We start from the raw sequence: 19828 nt of genomic DNA, 5'->3' as shown, positions 1-19828 counted from the left end.
CAGAAAACAAACAAACAAAAAAACCCTCTCATGGTTGGAAGCGCAGTAATGCAAATACTCCAAACACCAGATACTCCCCAAATCATGGTTTAGGAATGCAATGAATCAGCAAATTACTTTGTTTTGCTTAGTTTACTTTAATGGGCAGCATTATGGCAGAATGATGAAGTCAGGAAGCTCGATTGTTATTGCTGTTTTAAAAATTATTTCATGGTATTGTTATTAGTAGTTGTTTGTGATTGCTGATTGACATTTTGTAATTACAAACCCATCAGAACAGCTGGAAAGGTAGTTCATATCTATGAGAGATAATAAAAATAAGTTTTAAAAGTATTGAAGACAGGGCAGGGGACTAGTTATTTTAAAAGGGAGGAAATAGGATAAATTATTTGGGGTACACTAATTCTGTTATATCAGGTTTCCAAGAGAGTTGTTTTTGGTTTGCAGAAAGACTTGAGCTTGGATCCTATCTATTAAATATGTTTCATACATAGGTTTCTATTTAGTTTCCAATTGACTGAATAAGTGATTTTTTAAAACCCTTCCTTTCATCCACAGCATGATTAACATTAATATTTGGACTAAGTCTACAATGCTTTTCCTAATGTTGATTTCATAGTTCCTTTGCAATTCTGGATTCGGAGAAGCTTTGGCCTGAGTTTGGCTGACTCAATGAAGGTAGACTGTGCTATGAGATGGTCCTGCCATATCTTTATTGGAATGTTTTTTATAGTCACATCCTGATCTGCAAAATTATTGGTGAGTAGACACCAATTGTAGCCCCAATTCCATAACTCTACCACAAAAATAGAATTTCAGACTCTGTCAATATGAACATTATCTAGATAAAACTATATCTAGGTCTTCCCTGACAAGTTTTATGATTCAGTGCTTTGTTTCTATATACTAAAGTTAGAAACTCAGAGTGACTCACTTTTCTTTTTTGCATGCATCTAAGTGAACAAGGAAGTTAGACTGCTTCTGGTGTTGCTTTCTTTAAAAGAAAAAAAAAAAAAGACATGCTCCTTCTCAAGTGTCCTTTTTAGGTCAGCAATTTTGAAGTGCAAGACTTATTGGTATCCAAGCGGAAAGGGCTGATGCTCTGATTTATCACGACTCCCTCCGAGTGGAGTTCTTCCATGGCTGGAGAAAGGAAGACATTTGCTGTACTAATACTGAATCTGCTTCCTGTGTAAAATAACCTTTAACTCTGCGGAGATCCCCCATTTTAATGACCAGGACATAGTGCAAATAGAAGGAAATCCAAACACCCCACTGGCAGCCATTCTCTTCCCCAGCAGGTCAAGCTGCAACCCTCCTCAGGACAGAAATGGTTGCTTGGGGAGTGTTCGGCTGGGCTGCTGTTTTTCCTATTTTAAGATATGACCATTTGGATTGTTTAAAGATGTGTATGACACTCTGACCCATTAAGAAGCCTGGGCTGTCAATCAGGGATCATGAGGTGGGTGGGCCTGGAGAATCCGGGAGGGAATCTTGTCAACTACAGAACCAGCTCTCAAACCCCAAGCCAGACTGCAGCTTCATATCTTCATTACAGAAACATGACTGAGTCTACAGTGACTGCCATGACCATCGGAACTTCTCTTTCTGTGTAGAACCTGAAGTGGGATTCCCTACACTGAACGAGGTGAAAACCGGGCAGTGTTCGACTAGAGAAACAAGCTTTTCAAGTATATTTGAATTTTTGCAGTAAAGTAGCCCAGCTCTTTAGATTCTAGGAGAGTATGTCTGCGTGATGGGGAGAGGAGGTTAACACATGCTTTCAGAGCTTCCCTGGAGCGCAGGCACTACGTGTCCTACTGCAGTACACAATCACGTTCTGTCTCAGGAAACCACACCTGAATAATGCAGTCAGTATTCCCAGAATGCAGTGAGCAGTGGATGAACAGGAGAGCTTTCCACAGGTCAATCAATGGCATCTCTGCTTCCAGCTCACTTGCAGATTGCTCCTTCTCAAAAGACATGTCTACTTTCTAAAAGACAGCTGAGCTGATTGGGAGAGAGAAGAAGAGTAAAGGGGACCAGATGTTTTGATCTCTCTCTCATTCTCTATCTCACTCTCTCCTTCCTCCTCATCCCCACTTATACCTGCAACTCCCTCAAGCCAGATCTTCTGATTAATCTGGATTTTCATCTGTTTTGCCTCCTCCTCCCTAAGAATGAATGATTTGTCTCAATGAGCACAGACCAAACCTAATGACACAAGAGTCATGTATTTCACATGTCTTAGACTGCATTTCTGGTTCCTAAAACTCCAGCTAAGTCTGACAAGCTATGGTATAGTAGAAGAAACACTGACTGGTACTTTAGCAGGTATTTGATATTAGTTTGTTTTTTTTTTTAATTGATCTGTAGGTCAGCTATAGGTTTTTGATGAAAAATTCTTAAATATAATCAAATTTATCAATATTTTCAGAAATTTTCAAAGACAAAACACAGATTTCTCCACGTACATGATCCAAAATGATCAGTAGTCATTTGAAAAATGTTACTGAGCACTTACTCTGTTACAATGTTTGTTGCACTTCACAGGAGAAATAAAGGATCATGTTTTAAGATTAATTTTGAATGTAACAGAATACCTGACTAAAGAGTATACATTAAGTAAAAAGGCAATTATTTTCCTACTATAGCATGAAGACTAGAGGTAGGCAATTCAGTGCTCAGTGAGGTTATCAAGGACATGGATTCTTTCTCTTCAATTTCTCCATTCTTGTGTTTGTAACCTCATGATTTGAAGATGATTCTCACAGCTCCAGATCTCATAACTGTGTTCAAAGGAGGTGGTGGCAGTGGGGGGAAGGATAGGCAAGGGTAAATGTGACTTTTTTTGAGTGTCTCCCCTGTTTTAGCATAGAAATATGTCTAACAAATTTCAGGCAGGATATATAAAAAGGCATTCACACCAAGACACACTGTGGTCAAATGCGGACAAAGGGAAAATCTTAAAAGCAGTTAGAGAGAGAAATACAGACTATTCACAGAGGAATAACAGACTTTGGGCATACTTATCAAAAGCAACATGGATTCCAGAAAGTAGGGGAATAATATCTTCAAAATGCAGAGTGAAAATAACTGACAACCTAAATTTCTATACCCAGCAAAACTATCTTTCAAGAATGAGGGCAAAATAAAAACATTTTTTTACAAACTACAAAATGAGAGTTTACTATCACTCACCAGAGAAATTTCTATAGGATGTACGTCAGGATGAAGAAAACTCATCCCAGAAAGAAGGTCAGAGATCCAAAATAGCAAAGAAAATGATGAATACATGGGTAAATCTGAACAAAAACTGGCTGTGTTAAATAACAATAATAATGTCTTAATTATGGGGTTAAGAAATAATATAGAATCAAAATGCTCGTAAAAAATGGCATATAAGTAGGAAGGAGATAATAGAAATAAGGCATTCAAACGGCTGTACTTTGCTCAAGAGGGTAAAACACTGACTAACTTAAGACATTAAATTACACATTTGATTAGTTATACACTTTACTAAATTACACATACACATTTGTATATTAAAAAGTCTAGGAATCCCATAAAATATAAAAAAACCAAAGGTATAAGTGCTAAACAAATAAAGGGAAAAAACAGATTAAGAGAAAACAGATAAGAGAAAAATAAAACATGAAACTTAATCCAAAAAAAAAAATTCAAGGAGATAAAAAAAGAATATAGAAAAAGTAGAACAGAATTCATAAAATATGGTAGAAATTGAATCCAAATATATTAAAATAAGAATAAGGGTAAGTGGACCAAATTTTTTATCAGATTGGATAAAAAGCAAAATCTTGCTACATGTTGTTTATGAGAGAGACATAAAACAAATAAGTTCATAAATGAGTTGAAAGTAAAAAGATAGAAAGACATTTAATAAATACTTACCAAAAGAAAACTTGTGTGAATATATTATCAGATAAGTAAAAAATACCTTAAGGTAAAAAGCAATACTAGAGATAGAGGTTCATTACCTATTGAGGAAGGTCCAATTCATTAGGGAGATGGAAAGAATTCTACACTTGCATACTTCTAATAGCATAGCTTCAAAAAATATCTAGCAAAAAATGACAAAACAAGAAAAAGAAACAGACAAATACACCATTACTGAGGTAGAATTTAACAAGTCTTTGTCAGAAGTTGACAAGATAAAAATATCAGTAAGAATATGAATGATTTGACTATCACAATAAACAAACCAGGTCTAATGAACATATGCAGATGCCTGTACCCAGTAACTAGAGAATACACTTCTGTTCACAGGAACAATTATAAAAACTGACAATGTACTAGCCCACAGAGAAAATCTCAACAAATGTCAAAGAATCACTATCTCATAGACCTCAATCTCTGACCATTACACAATTAATAACGAAAAACAAAAAGACTTGGAAATTTAAAAGCACAAATCTAAATTGTTCATGGGACAAAAGAGAAAGCAAAGGGAAATTAGAAAATACTTAGAACCAACAATAATGATTATATAGGAAAGCTTGTGAGATACAGCTCAAGTGGTAGATGGAGGAAGTGAATAGCTTTATAATACTTACATTAATAAAAAAGTTGAAATTATGAAAAGAACCCCCCCCAAATCTAAGTAGAATTGAATCAAGGAAATAATTAAAAATAAGAGCAAAAATTAACAAAACAGAAAACACATTCAATAGAAAGGATCAACAAAGCAAAATGTTGGCTCATTGAAAAAATTTTAATAAAACTGACAAACCTTTAGCAAATTAATGAAGAAAGAAAAAAATCAGGTAAAATGTTAAGAACGGAAAAGGAAGTAAAAAATACAACAAAGTACACAGATAAAACATTACAAGCAATTTAGCAATAAATCTTAAAACTTGGGCTTCCCTGGTGGCGCAGTGGTTGAGAATCTGCCTGCCAATGCAGGGGACACGGGTTTGAGCCCTGGTCTGGGAAGATCCCACATGCCGCGGAGCAACTAGGCCCGTGAGCCACAACTACTGAGCCTGCGCGTCTGGAGCCTGTGCTCCGCAACGGGAGAGGCCGCCATAGCCCGTGCACCGCGATGAAGGGTGGCCCCCACTTGCCGCAACTAGAGAAAGCCCTCGCACAGAAACGAAGACCCAACACAGCCATTAAAAAAAAAAACAAAAAAAAAACAAAAGAAAACTTAAGTAAAATGGAGAAATTCCTGGCAACATAAATTTACAAAACTGACTTAAGAAGAAATTGTAAATCTGAAATTTAAAAATATAAGGGCTGTCATTCATTGATGGTTACTGCTTAGACACATTCATTCGAGTCACAAAATGGTAGTAATGTAATTCTGCCCTTTTTTCCTACCTTTTTAATTTGGATTACTTCTATAAAGAAAAAATTCTTTCTCAATTAACTATACGCCCTGAGGTCCAGATCTTATGTGAAAGGCAAGATAAATGTTTGATTCTTCTTCTTCTTCTTTTTTTATGGGGGGGGGGGACCAATTTTCATAATAGTGACCTGGTTCCCTGATCCTGTAACAGAAAGAGGGCTTGTATTTTCCTTTCCTGTCCCTGGAGGGAAGAAGTGTTAAAAAACAAAATACAACTGAGTACATTTAAAAAATATATATATATATATATAAGGGCTGTTACTTAGCTTATATGCAACTGTATCATCATACAGTTTGCTTAGGGCCAGGGTCATTTCTGATTGATTAGTGTGACCATCCTAATTGGTTAAGTAATTTGATTACCACCTAACCTATAATCATTCACAAAATTTTATCAGTAGTTAAAATTTTTCCCACAGAGAAAATTTTTCCCACACCAGGGCCAGGCAGTTTTATAGGAAGACTTACCAAGATTCGAGGAATGGATAATTCCAATCTTAAACTCTTGCAGAGAATATAAAAGGAGGAACATCTCCTAACTAATTTTATGAGGCTAGTATAACTTTATACAAAAACCAGACAAGAAAAAAGTTACAGTCCAACTTCATTCTTAATCATGGATGCAAAAATCTTAAACAAAACAGTAGCAACTATATATATAAGAAAATAATGATCAGTTGGGTTTATTCCGAGGATGGAAAATTGTTGCACCATTAGAGAATTTATTAATGTAATTTACCATATTAACAGATTAAAAGAGAACAACAAGGTCATTTCAAAAGAGGTTAAAAAAGCATTCAAAAAAATTTTACAAGGCATTTATAATAGAAACAAATGGAAAACTCACAGCCAAAAAGGAATAGAACATCCTTAGCCTACCTAACAAAGGATATCTGCAAGAACATCTCCAGCAAATATAATACTCCACAGTAAAAACGTTAAAAGCATTTCCTTTAAAAATAAGGACTAAGACAAGGAGATAAGCTATTACCATTCCTGACAACTTTGTGCTGGAGTTCTAGTCATTGCAGAGCATCAAGAAAAATAACAAAGGGGTATAAGGATTGGAGAGGAAGAAACCAAATTATCATTATTTACAAGTTAAATGATCGCCTATGTAGAAAACTCAAAGAATCTTATTTCTTATAAGAAATAAGAAAATTTATCAAGGTTGCTAGATATAGGGTCAAAGGCAAAAGTTAATTGCATTTCTATATACCAGCAAAATAGCTGCAAATTTTAACTTTAAAAGGATACCATTTACAATAGCACAAAAAATAATATATCTAGGAATAAATCTAACACAAATATTTAAGAAACTTCATGTTGAATGCTATAAAAACTTATGGAAATATATGTAAAAACACCTAAGTAAATGAAGAATATACTGTATGAATGGAGAAGTTCCATCTTTTCCATTAAAGTTGTCAATCTTCCCCAAACTCTGAAGATTCAATAGAAATCCAAATAACCTCTTTAACTAACTCAACTTTAAATGAAAGAGCAAAGTGCCAAAGATAGACAAGTTACTTCTAAAGAAGGAAGGAGAAATCTTGTCCTATCATAGATCAAGAGATATCATAAAGCTATAGTTATTAAGACAATACAGAACTTGCACAGAGATAGACAAACTAACAAATAGAACAGAAAAGAGAACACAGAAAGATATTTGGCAAAGGTAGCATTGCAGATGAGTGGAGAAAATGATGGATTTCTTAATATGAAAAGAGCTGTGATAATCCATAAGGGGAAAATAAAAGAAATTAGATCCCTATCTCACCCAATATGTGCATGTATATTTCTGTATGTGTATACAATTACAGTTACATTAGGGACATGTAAAAAAATGTGAAAGGTAACTCTGAAAATTTCTGAAGGAAAATATTGATAAGTTTAATTATATTTAAGAATGTTGGGCTTCCCTGGTGGCGCAGTGGTTGAGAATCTGCCTGGCAATGCAGGGGACGCGGGCTCGAGCCCTGGTCTGGGAAGATCCCACATGCCGCGGAGCAACTGGGCCCGTGAGCCACAACTACTGAGCCTGCGCGTCTGGAGCTTGCGTTCCGCAACAAGAGAGGCCACAATAGTGAGAGGCCCGCGCACCACGATGAAGAGTGGCCCCCGCTCGCTGCAACTAGAGAAAGCCCTCACACAGAGACGAAGACCCAACACAGCCAAAAAATATAAATAAATAAATAAATAAAAATTTAAAAAAAAAAAAAAAAAGAATGTTTATCAAAAACCTATAGCTGACCTACAGATCAATAAAAAAAAGACAAACTAATAGACAAATGAGCAGAAGATGTGAACAGGCATTTCATAGGAAAGAAAACATGAACTGGCCAATAATGTGAAAATACACTCAATTTCAAAAGTAGATATGAAAATGAAAATTATAACCACAATGAGATATAATTTTGTACCCAACAGACTGAGAAAAATGCAAAAGTTGATTAAGACCAAATACTGGCAAGAATGTGGAGAAATGGGAAGTTTATTAGCTGGAATGTAAATTACTTCAACCAGTTTGGTTAACATTTTGGTATTATCTAGTAGCTGTGAGTTTACAATGTAGCAATTCACCTCCTGGTAGAGAAACTCTTGCACAAGCAGACTTGTACAAAAAAATTATATTACCACTATTTACATTAGCAAAAAATGGAAATAATCCAATGAACCAGTAGAATGGATTTTTTAAAATGGTGTGTTTATACAATGAAATATTATACAATAATAAAAATGAACCAACTGTATATCAACATGGATATATTCCAAAAACACTGCTGAGTAAAAACTGGAAGTCTCGGATGAATGATGGATATACCTTATGATTTTGTTATTACAAGGGTTAAAAACAGGCAAAACAAAATAATACATTTAAGTTACAGAGAAATTGAGTACAACTATAAATATAAGGGGATAATTTAAAACTTCTTTTCATACATCAGGACCAGATAGTTCAAAGTTTTAAAAATTATTCTAAACCATAGAAAAAGACCTGAAAGCTACACATTTGATTGTATAAAGCCAGCAAAATCTTAATCTGATTTTTTTTAAAACAGTACAATGAAATAAAATATAGAATGACCTCACTTAAGATTATTAGTGCAAAAATTCTGAATAAAATCTTAGGAAATAGAGTATTTTGGAATAATAAAAGAAAAATGTATTACAACCAAGTTGGGTTATTCCAGGGATACAGGGCTGGTTCAATATTAAGAAATCTGTCAACATAATTCATTGTACCAGCAAATTAATGGAGAAAATGTTTATATAAATAGATGATTAAAAGCCATCTGAAAAAGGTGAGCAGTCATTCCAAATATAAACTCTACCTAAAATCTTATTAGAAGATGTACTACTAGCATAGGCTAGCTTATCTTACAAATAGCCCGACCTCACTGCCTTTTTTTATGGCCTTACAGCCATAAAAAGGAACAAAATTGGGTCATTTGCAGAGACGTTGGTGGACCTAGAGACTGTCATACAGAGTGAAGTAAGTCAGAAAGAGAAAAACAAATATCATATATTAACGCATATATGTGGAATCTAGAAAAATGGTACAGATGAACCAGTTTGCAAGGCAGAAACAGAGACACAGATGTAGAGAACAAACGTATGGACACCACGGGGGGAAAGCAGCGGGTGGGGGGGTGGTGGTGGGATGAATTGGGAGACTGGGATTGACATATACACACTAATATGTATAAAATAGTTAACTAATAAGAACCTGCTGTATAAAAAAATAAAATTATTAAAAGAAATTTTTTTAAAAGAGCATACGACAAACAATTTAAAAAAAAGAAAAAAAAAAAGGGACTTCCCTGTTGGTCCAGTGGTTAAGACTCCTCCCCACCTCCAATGCAGGGGTCGTGGGTTCAATTTCTGATTGGGGAACTAAGATCTCACATGCCACGGGGCACGGCCAAACAAAGCATACTAGAATTAATAAGATAATTGAGTAATGTGGCTGGACACAAGATAAATAAAACAGACAGAGACACATACATATACAAATCAGTACCTGCATGCATATAAATACAGTACAAAGAGTACAGAAGCTCTCTTAATTCACTTCTCTTTAAATGACCCTTGGGACTTATGAGGCTCTCAATTTCATCTGTAAAACCTACAGATTATTAGCTACAGAAAGATAAATGTTCTCACCTTGTGAAATATCCATTTATTCCACTTTCACCAGTTGACTGTACACTTACTAATATCCAGTTGTGCTTGCTCCTAAACATTTTTACGACAGTTGTACTATTATTATAAATAAGTAATTTAAAGAAATATTACTGAATCCAATAAACAATAATGTGAAAAGAATGAATTGTTTTTATGAAAACTAAGTTGTCTGCTTTAGAAAGATTAAACAAAGTTACAAAACATGCTGTTGGTTTGGGTGTGACAATTATAAAAGTTTAAGGGGCAGTTATAAGATTCTGTATTTCTATTTTTCTACAAGTATTTTAAAGTTCTTGATCCATGGTAGAGAAATCCAAACTGGAAACTGTATAGGCTACAAAAAAACAAATAAAATCCCTTAAATCTCAGAACTTAAAATCATAAACTCTTCACCTGGGTGGCATGCAAGGCAACTGTCTTCTATACGATGGCCCAGCATTCTAGCTACATTGGTCTTTTGGTACTTCCGCATCAACACATACTTCCACAACCAATATGGCAGGGAAGATAACTTGGGGAATCATGCTCCAACTCCTCAGTGCTTCCATGCAAAGTGAAACACATCAGTTCCACTCATATTTTCACTGGCCAGGATTAGTCAGATGGCTATGTATAATTTTAAGAGACAAGAAAGTATAATCATGCAAACTTGGAAGGAGACAGGGACTGGATATTGTTGAACAGTGATATCTATTACATAAGCATCATTTTCTAGGATTTCTCAATCTTGCCAATGTAAAAACAAAACACTGTGATAGACTGTATTACCGATCAAAACATTTGCTGCCCTTCATGTTGGAATATTACTTATCTCCATCCCACTGACGCCAGACTTGGTATTGTGACTTGAAGGGTCCTTCCCTGTGGGAGGATTATGCATCCTTGACACTTCAGTGTCAGATATGGGCTTGTGCTTTGCTTTGGCTTATAAAACGTAAGGCGGGGAGGGGTATGACATGGGGCACTTCTTTGTAGAAGCTTTATGAGCCAGAAGACGCTGTACCTTGATTCCTTTCTCTCTACCCCAAGGCTGCAATGTGCCTGACAGCAGTTACTCCATTAGCCTGGGTCCCAGGGTGAAGACGATGTGAAGGAGCTGCTGCCAGCTTGTGGTGGACACACAGCGTGAGCAGAAAATTATTTGTTGTTCTGTACTACCGAGAATTCAGTTTGCCACTGTGGCATAATTTACCCTAAGCTGAATAATAGACACACTATCCTTACTGCATCAGTAAGAACGCTTATAGGAATAGCCAGAGAGAAGTGAAAATGAAAAAAACATATATTCCATTTCTAATAGTGATAAAAGTACAGAATACTTAAGGCTAAATTTGACAAGACAGGTTTAAGACGTGATAAAATTTACAAAATATTATTGAAGGATACAAAAATGTTAATTTTCCCAAGATTACTGTATAAATCTAATGTAATTCTAATCATAATCCAGATGGTTTCTTTTTATTTGATAAAAGCATTTTAAAGTTCATGTGGAATAATAAAATTGACCTACAATGTTACTGCCAGGATTAAATGAGCTGAAATATGTAAAGTGCTTAGGACAGTATTTGGCACATATATGCCCAATGAATGTTACCTAATTTTGTTATTTGAAAAAATAATTAGATCATTAGAATGGAGAATCTCAAAATGTATCTTAGTACAAGCAAGATTTTAACATAGCCTCTAAAGGAAAATAAAATCAGACTCCTACCTTAATCCATATTGAAAAATAAATTCCATATGAATTTAAAACAAAATGTGAAAAACTATTTTAGAATAAAATTTGAGAATAACTTTATACACTAGGAGTCAGGGAAACATTTTCAACTGAAACAGTAAGCCAGAGAGTTGTAAAGGAAAAGAGACATTTATTTAAAATGTTTAGATCAAAGATACAATAAACAAAAGAAAAATATTACAACAGATTGTGGGAAATATTTGTAATGCATAAAACAAAGGTTAATATCTATAGTATACAACAAGCACCCACAAATTTATAGGAATAAGAAAAACTCGGTAGAAAATTGAGCAAAGACTGTGTGAACAAGCATTTCCAGAAAAGCAAATCTAAATGATAAATAAACATGAAAAGTTGCTCCATCTTACTAGCAATCAGGAAGACACAAACTAAAGCGACAATGAGCCATCACTTCTAACCCATCAGATCAACAAAAATTTTAATTGTTGGCAGAAATATGAATTTATACATTCTGAATCACTGTTTTCTTTTAGAAAATGTCTCAAAACAATCCTTTAATAAATACAGGGGCTTCCCTGGTGGCGCAGTGGTTGAGAATCTGCCTGCCAATGCAGGGGACACGGGTTCGAGCCCTGGTCTGGGAAGATCCCACATGCCGCGGAGCAACTGGGCCCGTGAGCCACAACTACTGAGCCCGCGTGTCTGGAGCCTGTGCTCCGCAACAAGAGAGGCCGCGACAGTGAGAGGCCCGCGCACCGCGATGAAGAGTGGCCCCCGCTCGCCGCAACTAGAGAAAGCCCTCGCACAGAAACAAAGACCCAACACAGCCAAAAATAAATAAATAAAAAAATAAAAAATAAAAAATAAATACAGTGGCAAAGGAATTACTTTGTATTCCAAGTAATCACACACAAACTACAGTATTTTGAAATTTCAGATTCTCAGGGAATATATTTTGAAAAGACTGATTCCTGTTACTCTTTGTATTTCCCACACTGCACGTCTCTCTCAGCTCCAAACAAAGAATTCTGCTACTACTTGTGGTCACTGGACAGTGTCTTTTGACTCCATTACCACTCTGAGCCAGGACCCCAAGGAAGCCCCAGTAACACACCCCTGAACGCCCAACCCATGCAAGTTCTGGCTGTCTGCACCTGACTCCTCGCCTAGTTTCTCACAGCCCCTGGCGCTAGGGTCAAGGCAATCTTGATATAGGAAATAAATTAGACCCATGTTAATTGTGCCCTGAAGCCAATTCCACGCAGTCCGCATCAGACCTTTGAAACACCAGCCATCATTTACTGAGCTTATAGTACTCTGGAGATGGCATGGAGAGTGAAATCAGGGAGCAGGTGAGCACGGAGGGGGGCAGGCAAGCTGAAAGGCTATTACAATGTTCCTAAAGAAAGATGAAAACTTCAAAAGGATATATATAAGCTCCCAAAAGATGGTGAATGGGGTTTGCAGACTAAAAAGCTTTGAAAAAGATGAGAGGTACATGTGCAAACAAGTGCAACAATGTGTTACAGATGCAGTGACACAAGTATGTATATGTGATGGGGCACAAAGGGTCCACTCTCCCAGGAAGGGGGAGAGCACCGGGGCAGAGCAAGTCAGGCAAGATGTCACAGAGGAAGTGATGCTGAGCTGAGACGGTGCAATAGAGCATTCCAGAAAGAGGGGAAAACAGGAATAAAAGTGCAGGGGCATGAAAGCAGTGACATTTTCAGAGAATTCCAAGTAATTTAACATGACTAGCATAAAGGATTTAAGAATAAGGCTGGCAGTCAGATCACTGAAGGCCTGTTTGCCATTGGACAGTCTGGAATTAATCCTGGAGGGCAGGAACCAGGAGCAAGTGAAGGGCTTTAAGGAGGGAAGTCACAGATTTGAATTTTAGGGGACAAAACATCTTTGGCAGCAGTAGAGAAGATGTTTTGGAATAAGGCAAGGAGTTCTTGTGGCTCAGGCGTAGGGTAATTACTTCCGTTAACTATGATACCCTATTTCTCAGGATATTTCACTGAGATATTTTAGAAATAATACTTTCCTTTCTCGCTGTTGTAAAGACACCTAAGTAGAATGATAAACAAGGTCTTTTTTTCTCCATCTAAACTCCATTGTGTAAACTTAGTTGTACACTCTAATTTAATAAATGGAGTGAGGCTGAATAGCCTTTGGCATCAATCCCAGACACTAAAACAGTGAGAAAACAACAAAACATGGAACATAATATCTACCCATAAATCCAATTGTATGGTTAGGGCTATGGAGCATTTTAAGAGTTATGATTTCCCTAGCCAAGTACCAAAAAAACATACCTTCAAAAATCAGAACAGCCATTTGGCATCCAACCAGGCTGACAGAATGAAAAATGTTGAGTAAATAGCCTACGTGTAATTCACCACTCTTGAAGAAGTAAAGGAAGGGTGTTTTCTAAGGCTTCAGAATGACATATTTTATTAAGTGATAACATGGTCATGAAAAAAGCCAAGAGAAAACTTCCCAACTCACTTAGAAAACGGAGTCACTCTATTTTCTTAAAAATGATAAATAGATATATTCTGTCATATAAAAGAATGTCTCAGACCTGGTGCATTCACAGTGGTTATCTCTGCTCTCCATTCCCTTCTTTTTGCCTTTTGTTGTTTTCTAATTTTCTGCAGTGAGCATGCATTGCTTCTAGAAAGAAAAACAGTGAAATAAACCAATCATACAATCAGAGTGACTTAGGCTGTCTTTTTCAGCTTTCTGATTCCAAATAAGATTAATGTAAATTGCTTTTGAGATAACCTTCTAGTGTGCTTTGAATATAGGCAAATTTTCTCTCAAGTCTTTGTCTTCAAGAAATAAATTTTTGAATTTTCAAAAATACAAAAACTTTCCCTCTCAATTATTCATGCCAGTGGAGGGGAACACTGACACTAGTATTCGAAAACAGCATCCAAATAGAAAACATCAGACATATGGGTATAATATATTAGGCTTTGTAAGGCACTGTTCAATGTTTTTGGCAGATACGCCTTCTGAATTAAATTTTTTAGTTAATATTAAAATGATTCTATGCTCCTACATGTGGGCTGGCAAATGAAGGGTAAAAGAAACAGGTCTAGAATTTAAAATTCATTGCATATAATCTACAAGATGCATGCTCCACAGGCAAATGAATAAAGACTCTCTATGCTGGAAATATAAACCGCTTCCTAAAAACACAGACCTGAAACAGGGCTATGAAAGTATGGAAAAATGGAACGCTAACTTCAGCTGTGTCTGATGCAATGCAGATGTAAAACAGTAAAACAAAACTCCTGGATTCAAAAGAGTCAACTTTAGTAAGTACCATCAAAACCCAGCTTTTCATAATCAGAGGACACTCTTTTAAAAGCAGCTCCAACTGAAATCATAGTCAGCAAAGTACTTCAGAAGAAATATGAAACATCTCTTAGGGTTAAAGAGAAGCATCTGTCAAATAAACTTGATGTAATGTATTGCTCCATCTCTTAACACTTATAAAGGGACTTGCAAAGAAAAATGTGTAAATAGGATTTATCTTAAATTAAGCACATTGAACCTTTCCCAACACTGTAAGAATTCAGATAGTTTAAAGAGGATCTGGACGCAGTCTTTATAATTTGTAGATTCTTTTCAGGTCCTCTGAAACACGGTAACTTTCTTACTAGTTGAGATCTGTAGCCCTTGCCAAACTTTGTAGGGGAGCAATTTCTGAAACTTACACTTAATACAACATTCTAAGTTTTAGGTACCTTGAAGAGACTATGTCTTACAAACTTTTCACCCCAATTGAATTATTTTCCCTCCCATATCTCTCAGACAATGGGGCCCTCATTCTTCTACCCTAAACGCCAAGGGAAAACCATCACCACCAACCCTTGCCGCCAGCCCCTCTCCAAATCCCCCCATTCTGATTTCAAAGCTCTACAGAATCCATCTGGCTGAGAAGAAGTGTCCACAGAGGCTGGGAGGGAGAGAGGCCAAGTAGGCCTGGCCCGCATTTGTAGCTGGCGGCGGAGAGGAAGGCTGGGCACATCACACACACACACACTCCTGATGTTACTGGATGTCAGAATTGTAGACTTTGTGGTGGGATGCCCATTTTTGTTGAGTCTAGCCCTGGGGGAAAGGGCATAACTGTAACCAGACAAGGATTTAGGGCCTTGGCTTATGGTCCTGAGCTCTCAGGTTGGGCTCCAGGCCCAGGAGGGTGCTTCCGGAAACTTCTCCAAATAAGTTATCTTGGATTGTCCACATCTACCTCCAGCCTGTTTCCCAACCATATTAGTCAGTCTTACCTATTAGGCCCAAGTATCCATTCATCCATTTTTTCCCCACTTTTCATTTAATAAACATTTATTGGGTGCTTTCTATGTGCAAGGTGCAGATACAGTAATGTGTAAGACATCGCCCCTGTCTGAAGGAGCCTGTGGGAGAGAAACAGATAGATGTGGCCACAGATCAACACAACTAGGTGCTAGAGGTTATGCTAAAGGGTGTATAGGTTGCATGGGGGCAAAAAGGAGAGAATTAACTTCTCTGCCCCACGTACTCCTCTGCTACTGTTACCTGCTCGGGCCCTGAGCCCCCTGAACTCACTCGTCTTCCCTTCACAAACCCCTGCCACTGTGTCCCTTGGAACATGCAACCAAACTTTCCGGTATTTTTTACTCTGCTACAAGATCTTTGCACATCTCAGCCCTGGTTAAAACCTAGCTTTCTCAGAAATGATGCCACTTTCCTCAAACGCTTGTCCAGTGTTATCTGCTCTTTCTCCCACTTTCCCTGACTCACGGGGCAAGAAAATGTCGACGCTACCTCTTGCTGATGACAGTTACTGCTGATTGTTAACATTATCACTCAACTACCTCTTCTCGGAAGTGCATGCATCTGCTCGACTCCACCCTTTCTCTTCTTTTGGAGGGAAGAGGATTCAACCAAAGTCACGGGGATTTTTCAACTCGGCACGCTTTTACATCTCCTAATAACCAGCTCAGCTCTTGTTCAGCTGTACTCATTCACACGCTTCTCAACCATGTTTCATCACCGGCCCGCAGTCTAGATGGGAGTTTTTTCTACATTCAACAACACACTTTCAACAAATATTTCTGCCAGAGAGGCCTAAGAGTAAAGTCAAGAAAGACAACAAAAAGTAAAGTAAAATGGGGTACTTGTTCTCATACAAGGCACATAACAAGGCTTATTATTTAAAATGTGGGTATAGTAGGACCTACATCACAGAGTAATTGAGGATTAACTGAAATGACATACGTAAAGAACTAAGAACAGGGCCTGACACACAACAGATGTTAACTATTATTACTGTATCCTCCAAACTATATAACATACACAAAGCTTAAGCAACGATATCAAACCATTCTAGAATCAAATCTAATTTAATTCTTCAAATTACTTTAGCGTACTCAACACTGTCTTGCATTAATTGATGCTGTTAACAATGCGTGAGCTGCTCACAATGAGGTGACTTTTCTCCTTGCTTGCCTTCACATTGGTCACCAAAGGCCTATTTTTAAGACTCCATGATTTTTTTAAGCTATTTTAAAACCACTTTCTAACCTCTCTTTTGAACTGCTTTCAACCCCTCAGCACTTTCTTCCCCTTTGGATTCTAAGACAGCAGTTTGCTTCTCCTTCTGCCTCTCTGACCATTTCTTTTTTGTCTCCATGGCAGGCTCCCCTCCCTCTGGCTGCCTCTTGCAGTCTACTGTTTCTCAGGTTCATCCCTCCTTTTCGCTGCTTCTCAAAGTCTTTCCAATATGCTGTGCCACCTTCATTTATACCTTTACTGCCTTGAACTACTGCAATGCTCTAGGTGGTATTCTGGTGTCTGGTTTCTCCTGATTCCATATATCTCTCATGCTGCCACCAGAATAATTTTTTTTTTTAATGTCAAGTGTTTATGACAAGGCCTCCATCATCTCCTGTTCCCTGTAAGAAGAAGCCCCAAACCTCAGCACACCATACAAGGGCCCTTCAACGTCAGCTCCAACCAATCCCTCCAGTCTCATCTCATCTTTCTCCACCTACTCACCCAGAACTCCAGCCACATGGAAACAGTCTGCAAACATGCCCTTTTGCAGATCCTCACCTTTCCACGTTTCCTCTTCCTCAAGTGCCGTCCTTCCCTGTTCCCAACCTGATTCAGCTCCTTTCTCTATTAAGCATTGACCACAGTACATTTTAAATATCTGTTTATGCGTCTATTGCCCCAGGAAAACAAAAGCATCTCAAGTACAGGGAAATGGTTTTTTCTTCTCCTTAGCTCCAGAATCTAGTATCAAGCCAATGCTCAACAAATATTTAATGACTGAACTGTGAGCGATCAACAAACATTAAAAAAAACTTTTTTAAAGAGATGCAGTTTTAGAATGGATATATGTCTGTATAACTGAACCACTTTGCTGTACACCTGATACTAACACAACACTGTAAATCAACTATACCTCAACATAAAATAAAAATTAAATTAAAAAAATAAATAGAGATGCAGTTTTAAAATTTCTCCTTAGGTAGAACTGAGTGAAAGGAAAAGGATGCAAATGAAACACTCGATCTCAAATCTCAAGGTAAACATGGATATTCTGAGGAGCGAGAAGGAAACACATAACAGCAGTGCACAATACTCAAAATGTGGATTATCTCAGAAGTTCAAGGTTGTGGAATCCATGACAGTATCCACTGTCCTGCGCTGCATAACGCATACAACCTTATGACCTCCCTCCTTAAAATCCTTCAATGTCTTTTTAAAGATAAAGCCTCACCCTTAATCTGGCACACAAGGGCCTCCGTGATAAATCCACCTCCATCTCCTAAGCCGCATCTCACACTCCTCTCTAACTTACTCACTGAAATTCAGCCACACAGGCCTTCTTTCTCACTTGAGCTTTTGCACAAGCAAATCTACCAGCAATGTCTTTCATATTCTCTCCTCCCTAATTTACTCTTATACCTTGACTGTCAGCCCAAGGATTCCTTAAATTAGCTCCATTACATGGTGACAACGCATGAGTCTGTTTTACCACATCACATTTGGAAGGCAACATAGTGTATGACTGTAACTATAATAGATTATGTGTCCTTGGGCATATCTATTTAAACTCTTTTATGTCTTGCTTTCAGCGCCTGTAAAACTGAGGTAAGTGTAGAACTCACTTCATAAGATTATTCAAAGGGTTAAAGGAGATAGTTCACATACAGCACTTGGAACTGTGTTACTACATAATAAAAGCCCTCAAAGGTCACTGATTATCATACTTACTTCGTTGTCACCCTGCCCACCACAAGAGTTCCTCTACTGCTGGAGCCCAGGAACCACACGAGCCTGTTCATTTCTGTATTCTTAGTCTCAGCCCAGGGTCCTGAACATAGCTGGCTTTCGATACGTAATTTTAAAAAATAAAAGCAAACCGGCAAAAGCTTTGGCTTCCACGTTTGCCTCACTAGCTGGATGACTGCACGCGAATCACTCATTCCACCTGGGCCTCGTTTGCCCTTATGAAAAACGTAACCTCGACCTCAAAGAGATTTTGGATGAACAGGGCGATGCATCCAGCAAAGTACACTGCCCATCTCCCAACGCCGCACAAGCGGCCGGGGCTGATCACGAACAGAGTGGACACCCGCGTCTCCCCTCCCCCGCCCTCCTCCAGCCCACACCCTTACTGCGCCCTCGGTCCCCGATCCCTCGGGACTTCAGGCGTGGGAGCTCCGGCCCCGCGCAGCTCCCTCCAGGTGCCCCGCACCCTCCTTCCTTCCTCGCCCGGACGGACGCACTTCCGGCGGATGTGGGGGGGCAACCCCGGAAACGGAAGTGAGCCGCGGGGTCGGCTGACGGTAACGGGCTGAGAAGCTGTTCGCGGAGCGAGTTGAAGATGGTGAGTGAGACCCTGGGCGACCCGAGTGGCCTGCGGGCTCGGGTCCGTGGGCGCAGGGGCAGGCCGCCGCTCCCCAGCCCGTTCCCCGGTGGCGGCGGCGGGAGGAGGAGGCCGGCCTCGGGCGCCATGATTTGTCGAGTCACGGGGTCCGGGGGTTCGTGGCCGCCGCCTGGGTCGGGCTCCGGCGCTGGTCCCGCGAGCGGCGCCTCGGCTTCATCCTTTCCCACCGCCTCCTGTCTCCCATCCCCAAGTCCCCCAGTCGGCCCCGACCCCGGTCCCTTCCCGTAGTTGACGCCGAGCCGGAAAGGACACCCCCAAAAGTGCAAAGGTCTGGGGTGCGGCGCGGCCGACTACCCCTCCCCCGAGGGGAGGACCTTTGGGAGCCGAGTGCCCGACATCCTCACCCACCCCTGACCCTTGGAACTGCCTTGATAACAAACCCACAGCTGTAGGTCGCATTTCCATCACTCATCTTTACCCCACAAACATTTTTGGGAGCTCGTAGTATGGCACGTGTTGGAGGGGGGAAAATTGGATAGTTGCTACTCCCCGTTTGTCAGTATTGTTAGTGGATCTCCTCCTGCCCCGCCCCTTCTCTCTTTTTAACTTAAAAGTTTGATATTTGGGAGAGATTTTTGAACCGTCATTGCTCGCGACTCTGATACCA

At 38.8% G+C, this 19828-nt stretch overlaps 1 protein-coding gene and 1 long non-coding RNA gene across 12 annotated transcripts in view; one reads left to right on the top strand and one right to left on the bottom strand.

Moving 5' to 3' along the window:
• Positions 1–178: 178 nt before the first annotated feature.
• LOC309647331 lies at positions 179–19038 on the bottom strand. Of its 9 annotated transcripts, none has more exons than XR_014255973.1 (7): positions 18546–18942; positions 15566–16388; positions 13846–13937; positions 9950–10162; positions 3999–4081; positions 1860–2005; positions 179–1143 (listed from the first exon to the last, which is right to left on the bottom strand). It is a non-coding gene; the product is annotated as an uncharacterized lncRNA (long non-coding RNA). The 9 variants fall into 9 exon arrangements; XR_014255974.1 differs by having other exon boundaries at positions 13846–15694; positions 16136–16388; XR_014255968.1 differs by lacking the exon at positions 18546–18942 and adding an exon at positions 18950–19038 and having other exon boundaries at positions 13846–15694.
• Positions 19012–19828, top strand: part of POMP (proteasome maturation protein) — a 57157-nt gene continuing 56340 nt past the window's right edge. For 2 of the 3 annotated variants that reach the window (XM_082434562.1, XM_082434564.1), the window contains exon 1: positions 19012–19161. In XM_082434562.1, coding sequence (XP_082290688.1) covers positions 19159–19161 — 3 coding nt within the window. In that variant the 5' untranslated portion in view covers positions 19012–19158. The remainder of the gene's footprint in view (positions 19162–19828) is intronic. The other variant, XM_082434563.1, reaches the window with a different exon arrangement.

This window comes from Balaenoptera physalus (assembly GCF_965194825.1).
Source record: "Balaenoptera physalus genome assembly, chromosome: 18".
NCBI classification, from domain to species: domain Eukaryota; kingdom Metazoa; phylum Chordata; class Mammalia; order Artiodactyla; family Balaenopteridae; genus Balaenoptera; species Balaenoptera physalus.
This window is presented reverse-complemented; position numbering and strand designations above follow the sequence as displayed.